This window comes from Rattus norvegicus, chromosome 8 (genome assembly GCF_021556685.1).
Source record: "Rattus norvegicus strain SHRSP/BbbUtx chromosome 8, alternate assembly SHRSP_T2T, whole genome shotgun sequence".
In the NCBI taxonomy this organism is placed as follows: domain Eukaryota; kingdom Metazoa; phylum Chordata; class Mammalia; order Rodentia; family Muridae; genus Rattus; species Rattus norvegicus.
This window is the reverse complement of record NC_141541.1, coordinates 74383119-74396017: the sequence shown is the minus strand read 5'-3', so window position 1 is coordinate 74396017 and position 12899 is coordinate 74383119. Positions and strand designations below refer to the sequence as shown.

At 44.5% G+C, this 12899-nt stretch overlaps 1 protein-coding gene across 1 annotated transcript; it reads right to left on the bottom strand.

Annotated features, from left to right (window-relative positions):
* Positions 1 to 943: 943 nt before the first annotated feature.
* On the bottom strand, positions 944 to 12803 carry Ciao2a (cytosolic iron-sulfur assembly component 2A). The gene is made up of 5 exons (NM_001008327.1): positions 12547 to 12803; positions 7906 to 8070; positions 6879 to 6928; positions 4140 to 4185; positions 944 to 1567 (listed from the first exon to the last, which is right to left on the bottom strand). The coding sequence occupies exons 1-5, from the start codon at positions 12668 to 12670 to the stop codon at positions 1470 to 1472; spliced, it is 483 nt and encodes a 160-aa protein (NP_001008328.1). The 5' UTR covers positions 12671 to 12803; the 3' UTR covers positions 944 to 1469.
* Positions 12804 to 12899: the final 96 nt, after the last annotated feature.

The window sequence follows — 12899 nt, the reverse complement described above, 5'->3', positions numbered from 1 at the left end:
TATGGGGACTGTAGGAGACCTTAGGACCTCCTCTACTGTGAAAATCCCCACAGGTATGCTTGAGTTTTCTCTGGCTATAGTAGCCAGATTCTGGCAGAGAGAGCAGCAGTCCCTACTCTACTGTACACTCAGAGGTCACACTTCATCCCTCTGCCTCTTCTATTGGATCTGCCCACCAGCTCGGACTCAGTTTGTAAGAGCCTGTACAGAAGCACAAGGGCCAGGTGGTGAAGATATTAGGGTCTGCTGCAAGCTGCCTACCACACCCTTTACCACGCCAAATGAATACTTTTTTCCATATCAAGCTGAACCAAGAAAAAACAAAGAGCAGAACATCGAGATTGATTCAGTAAAAAGAAAACAACAAAAACCTTTGCACAAGTACCTTATGGTGCTTTTCTTAGGGGTGCAGTTTGAGCCCAGGTACTTGACCTTGCAGAGCACAACACTCGCACTGTGCTCTATCCTCAGCTCTTCTTTGGGAGACTTCTTTAAAACCGTGTTAATATGGAGCTGGAGGGATGGCTGAATGGTTACGAGCACCCACCTACAGCCTAAGGACCTGGGTTCGATCCCAGCACCTACATGGCAGCTAACAATTACCTGTAACTCCAGTTCTAAGGGATTAGATCCCTTCTTCTGAACTCCTCAGGCGAGCATGTAGTGCTCATACATACATGCCCGCAAAACACTCATACACATAAAATAAGTTATTTAAATTGTGTAAGTCACCTGACCCTCCCACATGACCCTCAGCTCTGAATGAATGAACGGGTCTAGGGTTCTCCAAAAAAGGAAAGCAGGGTCTCACCTCGAGGAGTCCCTTTCATTTTCAGACTTCACTCTACATAACAATCAGAGAACACAGCTCTGGAGATGCCTGTTAAAAGTCCCCATTTATATTAGAATTTATAATTCAGTAAAAATCTAAGGTGAGCCATTATAAGAATCATCTGTCATATTTATTTTAGAATGATTTAAATCAAATACATTTGGGCACAGTAGATATTTGACATGAAAAACAGTTGTATCAGAATGGTCATCAGAAAAATAGTAACATTTTACACATAATAACTAGAAAATATTTTTCTGTATGATCACTTGAGTTAGAAATCCTGAGAATGTTACTCACTGAACAATTAGAATTTACCTCATAACTGAAATCTGCTCAGAAAGAAGCCTTTTAAAAAAACACTCTGAAGGCTGGCCAGTGGTGGCTCACACCTTTAATCCCAGCTTTCAGAAGACAGAGCCAGGTGGATCTCTGAGTTCAAGGCCAGTCTGGTCAACAGAACAAGTTCCAGGACAGCCAGGACTATACAGAAAAACCTTGTCTTGAAAAAACAAAAAACAAAAAAAAAGGTCTGAGGTACAAATCACCTATATAGTCGACATGTGTCCTCTACATTTTTCAAAGGATTTAAACAAGCAGATCAAATGCTTCCAGGCCACTGGCTCTTAGGAAGGCGTCAGTCCGGCTCGAGGACGCACTGTTCCACAATCTCCCGAAGGTTGGGGTTCTCCATTGCAGCTGCCACTCGCTCTTTGTCATTTATCTGCTTGTTGACTGCAAAACACAAGGACAAAAGTTAACAGAACAGCGTTGACAGAGATCAGACAGCATTTCTCCAGCCTGCTAAAACAAAAGAATTTAACTCCTTGAGAACTTACAGCTAACTACTCTTCATACAGTTTCTTAGACCTTTTCCTCTTGTGCACACACATGCGTGTGTGTGCATGCACAGACATAGACACACACACACACACACACACACACACGTGTCTGTGCACTGCTCACACTTATGGAAGCCAGAACAAGGCCCTGGATCCCTTGGGGCTGAAGCTCTGAGTGACTGTGAGCCCCCTGATGTGAGTACTGGACACTGAACCCCAGTCCTCAGGAAGAGCAGCAAGTGCTTCTAACTAATCCATCCTAACTCCATCGATGACTAAGGTCCTGAAGGCAGTCTCAAGAGAAAAACACTCTTAGTGCTCTACAACCAACTGGGATTGATTTCCTTCCCGGCACCATCCAGACACATATTTCTACACAGTTACATTCAGAGTGAAATTCAAAACGGTTGCTTTTCCCACTTAAGCCTGTTTTTCAAACTAAAGCATTGTTTACATGGCAAAAATTCTAAGTGTCTGGGCAGGCATGGTAGGGCCTGTCTTTACCCAGCACTCAGCTGTCAGAGGCAGAAGGAACTGTGAGTTCTAGACCAGCCTGTTCTACAAAGTGAGACCAAGTTTTATAAACAAACAAAGAAACAAACAAACAAAGTGGGCTGGGGTGTAGCTCAGTGGTACAGCTCTGGCCTCGCACATCTGAAGCCCTGGGTTCCATCTGAAGCACTATAAAAAGTAAATAAAATAAATAAAGTAAGGGCTGAAAAGGTGGCTCAGAGATTAAGAGCACTGGCTGCTTTCCGTTCCCAGAACCTAGATGGCAGCTAATAACTGTAACTCCAGCTCCAGGGACTCTGACGTCCTCTGCTGGGCTCTGAAGGCCCTGGAGGCATGATAGTGATACGCAGTCATGCATGGAGGCACACACACACACACACACACACACACACACACACACACACAGAGTTAGCAAATAAAGTGAGAGGTAAAGTGCCTCAGCTCAGGAGTCTGGAGCATTAATCCTCAGGGATCTATAAAACCTAGGACATGCTTTTCATTGTTCTCCTACCTGACAGGCTTCCAGGACAGGCTAGAGGGCTGTCCCTCTGACACAGCAAGTGTCTCTCTCAGCGCTCTTCTATTACAGCGTGCTTCAGGGCTCACTATCCTCCCTCTCACCCCACCCATGACCTCCCGTTCCCCCTCCCCACCCTGCTCTTCTCTATCTCTTCATCTATTCAGTGATGCTGACACACAAGCACTCTTATTGTTTACTTGAGACAGGGTCTCACTATGTAATCCTAACTGGCCTGGATGTCACTCTGGCTTCAAACTCAGATCTGCCTGCCCCTGCCTCCTGAGTGTTGGTACTGAAGGCCATTATGCCTGGCAGAAAGCAAACACTTCCAATGCTCTTTTCTTTGCTTGTTGTGGTTGTTTGCATATGCTTGGTCCAGGGAGTGGCACTATTAGCAGGTGTGGCCTTGTTGCAGGAAGTGTGTCACTGTGGAGGTGGGCTTGGAGACCCTCTTCCTAGCTGCTTAGAAGGCAGTCTTCTGCTAGCAGCCTTCAGATGAAGACATAGAACTCTCAGCTCCTCCTGCACCATGCCTGCCTGGATGCTGCCATGCTCCCACCTTGATGATAATGGACTGAATCTCTGAACCTGTAAGCCAGCCCCAATTAAATGTTGTCCTTTATAAAACTTACATTGGTCATGACGTCTATTCACAGCAATAAGACCCTAACTAAGACACTTATTTTCTATCATTTGTTTAAAAATTCTACTTTCGGGCTGGAGAGATGGCTCATCAGTTAAGAGCACCCGACTGCTCTTCCAGAGGTCATGAGTTCAATTCCCAGCAACCACATGGTGGCTCACAACCATCTGTAAAGAGACCCGATGCCCTCTTCTGGTGTATCTGAAGACAGCTACAGTGTACTTATATATAATAAATAAATAAATAAATCTTTAAAAAAAAAAGATTAAAAATTCTACTTTCCATGTACCACATAACTAATTAGGAAACATTTTGTCTTTTGCTGTTTTCAAATCCCACTTCTACAATTTTCAAATAACTATTGATTGTCTTCTCTCTACAGAAGAGGGGATATAAAGCCACCCCCATTTCCATTCTACCACATTAACCCAGACCCACCCTCAACCCTACCCCCACAAATTCCCTAACATATGACTTGTGAGATTCTCGGTTTCAACTTTCCACACAGCTAAGGCACTGTTAGAGAACCAAGCCTCCATAGCTCAAGAGCTCTAGAGCTGGGCGTGTTTACAGATCTGTGTGGGGTCTGAACCAGTTAATATCCACAGGCTCTAGTTTACAGGATCCAGTGAAAAATGACTTCCTTTAAAGGCTTCCCCACCTGTGAAGGGAGAGCATAACTGTGGTGTCCCCTCTTTTTTGCAAGGTACCCCAGTATAACAGCTAGGGCGGTTGACTGACAACATAGTACCCAAGACAAAAGTATTAGCTGCAGCCATTTTCACTTACTGTCTTCTTCTGTCGAGTGAGTTCCTTCAGAAATGTAAATTTCCAGCTAGAGAGAAGAGAGACAAAGCAAAACATCAGAATCCAGGGGTGTATAGGGCAGACCCAGGATGGAGGAGAGGGAAGTCCAAACCATGCTGTTAACTTCAGGATGGAACCAAAGCATTTCCCCCAACTGACCTGCAGGGGGCGCTCCTGAATTTCTGTATGAATACGCACAGATGTCACGTGATCTTTGCCCTGCCCTCACCCTCTTCCCATCTGTAACTAATCCCACCTCCCAGGGGCACCACATCCACAATCTAGAAGTGTACTTGCTTCTTCCTCGCTTCTATACACTCATACACATTTACACACACACACACACACACACACACACACACACGGACACACACGGACACAGCAGTCACAGCTTTACAAAAATGAGACAAATATGTAGGTCTTGCATCCATGTGCATCCTCCTTTTCCTGTTATCTCCCTTCATCTTCCCACGTGTTTACCAGTAAAGCCGTCTTGCCTAGCCTTGTTAGCCCCAGAAATTAGTCAACCCCTAAGCCCAAGAGCTTTTAATACAACCACAAAACTGCTGCAAATCCTGTGGCTAAGGCAAGCCTGTGAGAGGGCAACACAGAATCCACACAGCACAGAGGTCAGCAGTTTTCAAGAGAAAAACATTCAGAACTATCTAGTTCATTCGTTCGTTCTCTCTCTCTCTCTCTCTCTCTCTCTCTCTCTCTCTCTCTCTGTTTTTCAAGGTTTCTCTGTGTAACAGCCCTGGGCACCCTGGAACCCACTTTGTAGACCAGGCTAGGCTCAAACTTAGAGATCCAAGTGATGGGATCAAAGGTGTGCACTACCACACCCCACTTGTTTCAGTTTCTTTTTTTTCTTTTTTCTTTTTTTTTTTTTTTCGGAGCTGGGGACCGAACCCAGGGCCTTGCGCTTGCTAGGCAAACGCTCAACCACTGAGCTAAATCCCCAACCCCCTTCAGTTTCTTTTAAAACCACAAAACAGGGCTGGTGGGATGGTTCAGTATGTAGACGTGCTCCCCATACAAGTCTGATGACCTGAATTCAATACCTGAAATGCACAATGGAAACGCACAATAGACAGAGAGAACTGACTCCATCCATGTACCATGGCACACACCATTCTCACTCATACATACACACAATCAAAAAGACCACTATCCAGATTCCCCCCAGTAGCAGAAAACTCCATGAAAAACAAAGGTTTAACAGTTAAAATTTACACATGACTCATCATTCTGAAATAGCCATTGGGTGGGCACAATGGCAGATGCCTTTTAATCCTAGAACTTGGGAGGCAGCAGCAGGTGTCTCTCCGTGAGTTTGAAGCTAGCCTGGTCAACTATAGTGAGTTCCAGGACAGCTAGAGCTGCATGGTGAGACCCTGTCTTACTATGAAAAAAAGAGGCCAACAGAGATGAAGAGTCAAGCATTCACTCCCATTCCTATGTGAATTATTAATGTTTCTCAGTATAACCAAATAGAGGCAACTGTCATAATAGTGGGACTAACTAAAACTATAGCCTCTTCACGCTATGAAATGAAAACATATTTATTGTTTTTTTTCCAAAAATGCCTAACAGTCTAATCATGAAACATCTGAAAACTGAATTTGAGAGAGAATCTAAAATGTCTACACTCTTCACAAGTGTCAAGATCTCTAGGTGTGCTGGTGGATGCCTATAATGCCAGAGCTTGGAAAGCTAAGGCAGGAGGATAGCCTTGAACTCAAGGCCAGCCTGGGCTACATGATGAGATCCTGTCTCTTGAAAGATAAGAGCAAGGAACTACTCTTGCCTATATAAAGTCTAGACATAACTAATGAGAGCCGTGATGGGGGAGGGGCAGTGCGGGAGGGAACACTACCATAGAGAGTGTTGTTGGACAAATGGGGGAACAGTTATGTACATATTTAAGATTTATTTATTTTATGTGCATAGATGTTTTACCTGCATGTATGTATGCATACCATGTGCCAATGGGGGTCAAAAGAAGAACTAAAGTTACAGATGGTTGTGAGCCACCACATGGGTGCTGGGAATTGAACTCAGGACCTTGGCAAGCACAACCAGTGCCCTTAACCACTGAGCCATTTTCTCAGCCCCAAAACAGCATTTTTAACAAAAAGTGGGGGTTGGGAATTTAGCTCAGTGGTAGAGCGCTTGCCTAGCAAGCGCAAGGCCCTGGGTTTGGTCCCCAGCTCCGAAAAAAAGAAAAGAAAAAAAAAAAAGTGGGAACAACTCAAATGCCTAAAAACTGGTAAGAAAGTAAAATTAAACAAGGTCTCTCTGTTTAATTGGAATATTATATGGCGCTATATAAGAAAGAACACACTTTAAAACACCAACACTAAAAACATACTAAGTCATAGAATGCGCATGCTGTCAATGTCATTAAAATGAACTAGATAGATATCCAAGGCAATCTATGGGACAGGCTCAGTGGCAGGGTCCTGGCTGAGCTCATGTGAGGCCCTGGGTTTAAGACAGTAACAAGCGGGGGCTGGAGAGATGGCTCAGCGGTTAAGAGCACCCGACTGCTCTTCCAGAGGTCATGAGTTCAAATCCCAGCAACCACATGGTGGCTCACAACCATCTGTAAAGAGATCTGATGCCCTCTTCTGGTGTGTCTGAAGACAGATACAGTGTATTTATATATAATAAATGAATAAATCTTTAAAAAAAAAAAAAAGACAGTAACAAGCTTCTTACCTTGTGTTTGAATGGCAGACATCGCTGGAGCTTTACTCTTAAGCACAGTCCTAAGACAGGGGAAAAAGATCTAATTATCTTTGTATCCCTTCTTACTGGCTCCAGAAAAACCAAAAACTCAAACGACATCCACATACTACATGGCAGCAGAAAAACAGCCCTGTTCCTCCCAGTGTGGGTCTCCTGTGAGCTTGGTACCACGAGGAAATTTACAGTAGAGTTTCATGGGCTCCCCCAGTAAATCCAGGGAGCTGCGTCCATTCCTTACACGGTGAACCAAAGTCACCCTGCAAGGTGACTTCTGGAGGTAGAACCTCAGCAGAGCTCACACTGAGCACCACAAAGGCCAGGCCTCTTCTGCTGGGCCAACTGGCACACAAGTATAACGGATGAAATCATTAGGCTTTATTAAATGCCACTGGTAGAAGACAAGCATGATGGTGCACACCTTCAATCCCAGCACTCAGGAGGCAGAGGCAAGCGGATATCTATGAGTTTGAGGCCAGCCTGGTCTAGGACACCCAAAGCTACAAAATGAAACTCTGTCTCGAACCCCACCCCCTAAAATAAGCCACTGGTAGACCAAGATATGCAAAAATTTAAAACAAAGTATAGTTAAAAGCATTTATTTCGGGGTTGGGGATTTAGCTCAGTGGTAGAGCGCTTGCCTAGGAAGCGCAAGGCCCTGGGTTCGGTCCCCAGCTCCGAAAAAAAAAGAACCAAAAAAAAAAAAAAGCATTTATTTCTAGCAAGCCCAAGGCCCTGGGTTTGGTCCCCAGCTCCGAGAAAAAACAAAAAAACATTTATTTATTTATTTAATGCCATCAAGATGACTTAGCAGGTCATTGCTGGCACTGCATGCACATGTGCTCAGACATACATGCAGATAAAATACCTATACACAAAAAGATTAATTAAAATTTCAAAAAGCATTCATAGTGACACACACTTAACAATAAAAAATAGAATTCACATGCATCCACGTACACACACATACACACGCACGCATGCACACACACACCCTTACCAATAAGAGTTGCCAAAGAGCAATGAGGTACTGTTGGTGTGAACTTGATAATAACCAAATAGTCATCTTCACTTATTTCTTGAACTTCCACACAACTCTCTGTGACCACTTCCAGTTCTTCTAAAGTATTGGGCTTTTCTGGGTCCCGGATAGTTCGAATCAAATCTAGAGGCATCAGAGACAAGGTATTAAATTAAAATATGAATATTCAAAGTGAGGATGGTGATTCTCATCTCAGCTGAAGCACCGACTATTTTCAAAGATATATTTTGACTTTATGTGTATGTTTTGCCTCCATATATGCCTGTGTATTATGTGTATGTAGTGGCCACGAAGCCAGATGAGGGCCTCGAGATCCCCTGGAATGACGGCTGTGAGTGGCCCTGTGCTTAAGGAACTGAACACAGGTCCTCTGCAAGAACAGCCAGTGTTCAGCCATCTCTTCAGGCCCACCACCCCGCCCTAACTTCCTTTTAATCAAATATTTCAGCAACTCCCAAGTATCTGACAGAAATTTCCACTAACAGTTACCTTTGAGAAAACAATTTTCTTAAATCATTATCAGACTATATCCAATTCTTAATTCAAAACCATGGGAGGTACTAATAGGGGGAATAGGAAGGGAGCTCCAGAGGAGTCTTGGTTGGAGAGAAAGTGAGATTAAGCCTGAAAATGAACAGCCTGTCAACGTATCACATTTAGACTAAAAGAAAGAACCACCAGGCGCTTCCTTCGCTTGTTTCCAGCAAAGGAAAGAGCAGAAAAGAAGGGTGGGGCCCAACCACCAGGGTGTTTCACAACTAGCCACAGGCAACAGGGATTCCTCAGGAGACGAACAAGGAAGTGGGAAGGACAGTGGTGCACTCTGACTGCTAATTTACTCACACTAGCTGCAAGACCCAGAACCAAAGAGAAGAGCTAGAGACAGCCACTGAAAAGCTTGGCTTAAAATCAGCTCGTGACAATGGAGACAGAGACAGGACAGGCAGCTAAGTGGTTTCACAGGAACTAACAACATGTGGCAACTTTTGGAAGACAAGCACAGAGAGAAAAGGGAGATGATTCAGATTTTAAACTTAAGTATTAAGATAAAACATGGATCATAGAGGCTGGCGGGGGAAGACAGTGCTTTAGCCAAGCCTGAATACCTGAGTCCCATCTCCCACACCCACGTGGTGGAAAGGCTCACGGCAAATTAGCTCAATTTCACATGTAGTGATTTTGGAGGTGTGTCAGAGAGTGAAATGTTCTAGCAAGTGTTACATAGTGCTAAGTGCACACCGAGGCTAGAGCGGTTGTTGAAAAATCACGGAATCCATCAAGAAGCACTTGGCTGGATATTGCAGTTACCATGAATGCCTTGAAACAAAAATGTTGTCTAAAACTTTGTTGTCTTGTTGTCTTTGTTTAAGGATGTTTTGCCTACATGTGTATGTGTGAGCCAGGTGCATGCCCGGCACCCACAGACATCTGGAAAAGGCTTCAGATTCCCTGGGACTGGAAGTTAGGATCGTTGGGAACCACCAACCCCGGTCCTCTGCAAAGACGGTGAATGCCCTTTTTTTTTTTTTTTTTTTTTTGGTCCTTTTTTTTTCCGGAGCTGGGGACTGAACCCAGGGCCTTGCACTTCCTAGGCAAGTGCTCTACCACTGAGCCAAATCCCCAACCCCGACGACTGTGAATGCTCTTAACTGTTGAGCTCTCTCTCCAGCACTCTCAGGCTATTCTCATATGCAGCCTAGTTTGAGACTCCTTGGTATAGAGGGAAGGAAATCCTCAAGGAGAATCTTGAAAAGTTGGCTGTGGTGGCACACGCCTACCTAAAATCCTGGCACTTGGGAGACTGAAGGATGAAAATCTTGACTTCTAGGCCATCCTAGGCTACACCCTGAGACCCTAGCTCAAAAAGAAAAGAACCAAAACGAAAAAGCAAAGAATAGAGAAGGGAAAAGAGAAGTGTCTAGCCATAGCAAATGCTACAGGAAGAACACAAGTGGGAGAATTCAAGGCTATCCTGGGCTACGTAGTAAGACTCTCAAAAAAGTGGTCAACAATAAACACTGCAGGACAACAAGGGCTACAGTGTGCTTGCATTTGTTATTAAATACGTCACTTATAAGAAAACAGTTTGGTAGAGAAAGGAGGTGCAAAGGGGGAAGCCAACAGAGCAGAGAATGCATCCTGAGGGCCTTGGCAGGAGGGTGGGGCAGAAGCTTTAGACAGAAGTTAGAATCTTGACAAAGCTCAGGGACTTTTGAGTATAGTTTTTAGTTCAATGGAAGGTTGATAGAAGGAAGATCAAACTGTGAAGGGAACCGGGTAAACCGGAGCAGAAGAAAGGGGAATCGAGAAGGCAGCAGCAGCTCATCATGCCTCTGGCCTACGGAAAAAATGAAACAGAATAAACAGATGAAACAGAGAGTGCTAATCGGAGGGCAGGGGAGAGAGGCAGACCTCAGGTGAGTGGGCTGGCCTTCTCAGGACCCTGGGGTCTGTCTTGTCACACATACCTAGTCCAGTGACTGCAAAAGCAACCAAGAAAAATGAACCCATCAACCTTCCCTTCTCTAGATTATCTTCTGGCCTTACCGGCGAATACGGACAGGAAAGAGGATAAAATTCCCCTTCACTTAGCAGGTTATTATGGGATTTGGGAAAGCAGGGTTTCCCCTCTCCTATCCTAGGCTTCTCCTTCTAAACTTAATTTGTAAAAGCTGTGTTATGTTCTTTGAACACCACTAAATCCTGAAATTAAGCCTTATCCCTTACTGAACACCTCCAGCTTTCTAGTGATTTGAGAAGTTTGATTTCTTTAAAAAGATATCAAGCTTGTCCCCACATTACTCTTCTAATCTCCCCTCACCCCCAACTAAAAGTGTTTGCTGCTCTGTACTGACTTGAAGGCAGGGAGAGCCAACACTTCTGGCCTCCAAGGACACACACAAACTTAAAAAAAAAACAAAACTTTTTTAATAGTTAAAAAGATAACTCTTTCATTTATTTTTTAAAAGTTTCAGTGGGTGGTGTTGGTTCTAAGACGGCTCAGTGGGTAAAGGGACCTGCCACCGAATAAGCCCAACGTCCTGGGTTTCCATCCCTAGGCCCCACTTGCTGGAAGGAGAAATCTAACTCCAGCAAAGTGTCCTCTGACCTCCGTACTTGCACTGTGACTTGCATGGGTGTGTGCCAACACAAAGTAACTAAATGAAGTAAAAGCCATTTAAAACTTCAGTATTCGATTCCAGTCTACTATCTAAAGAAACAGCCAACCACACCTCCACCTGCAGTCCCTGACTATCAGCTGCCTCCTTCTGGACAGCTAATTCTGTCTTCTCACCTCCACATTTTCTTCAGCTTATGCAACCTCTGACATATCCAGGTCCAAATTATTCTTCAAGGCCTAACTCGAGTAACTGTCTAACATCCTCACAGATATTTCCAGTCAATTTATCTTTCTTCTGAGTGTCCATATCTCCTACTTAAGCTCATGACCTCTGACTGAATTTTGTATTTTTGCTTATGTAGGTGTCATTCAATCCAAATTTGAGGACTAGAATCATCTCTCTTGCAGAGTTGTATCTCTGGTGCCCGGAAGTTTCCAGGTGCTATACACAGAGGTAATGGTAGGACAGGAATGTTTTGTGGAGATAGCACACTAGTAATTATCTTCTGCCTGGGGTTAAGTCATTAAGTCAGCCTTGCCTCCCTACCAAGAGATAAGGAAACCTGATTAGCTTCCCAAGCCATTCCATTTTTGGAATCATTCTTCCTGGCCTAAAATCCTTACCTAAATTGTATTTGTATGACCAGCTCTCTTGGTGCTACATCTAGGTCTTTTCGCTGTCAAAAAATAGGGCTAGCGGTGGAGCATACCTAATTTGTATGAGATTCTGGATTTTCTCCCCAACCCAGATAAATAATACTATAAATGGTGAGAGAGAGAGAGAGAGAGAGAGAGAGAGAGAGAGAGAGAGAGAGAGAGAGAGAGAGAGAACGAGGACGAACAGGCATTATATTTACAATCACAAGTTTGGTTTTCTCTGCTCCTTACTGACAATGTGACCTCTGCGTAGTCGTTAAACCACCATCTCCCCGTCTGTGTAATGAAGACAGTCCCTCAAAGTGTTAAGTATCTGGGAGAATATATGCACACACTTAACTGTGTAAGAAAACTGTACATTTAAAGCCTCGCGCTGAGATGCCTATTCCTACCTCTTTACTTCCTATTGAATCTGTCACAGAAGAGAGTATCTGTGACCTTGGGTCAGTCCCCAACTCCGCCACTACCTGAGTGGCCTCAGTTATGGCGGGAGGAACCGCGTCCAGTAGCTAAAGAAGGAAAGACTCTCGACTAGTGAAATCTTAGGCATGCTTTGCTCCTTGACCACTGCAAGCTCATTCTGCCCACACCTCTTGACATAGTCACTAAAGTAGTCCAGGGGAAGGAAGCGTTTATGAATTCCAGGCTAAATTTCGCTCCTGGTTTAGAAATAGCCCGACATTGCTGTGTGACTTAGGACCCGGAAGAACACGCTTCCCTCTAGGTCTGGCAAAATCCCCAAGTGTCCACTCCAGCCCAAAGGTGAGGCCCTCCTCCACCCCCTCTCCAAAAAACCTTAAATGGTGCTCTGGGTAAATTACCATAAACTTCTAGCGCTTTCTCTTCCATGATCCGGGGCTGCCAGGCAGCTCCCTGCTCAGAAAAGCCTGAGAGCCATAGGACCCTGCTCAGCGTCCAGGAGAGCAGCCCAGACACTCGCTCCATCCTGACGTTCCGCCATCCCTGGCGACTGTCCCAACCGAGCCACCGTCTTTCCGCAGCCGATCTCAGAAGTTAACTTCCTGGACTTCAAATAAACCAAGACATGTGTAAAGGTTTAGGGGAGCAGAGAATAGGCGGGACTCAAAACAGTAACGCGAAGGACCTAGGGAAATTAACAGTAAAGACTACATGTCCCAAGATGCTTTGCTGGATTTAGATGGCACAGAAAAAT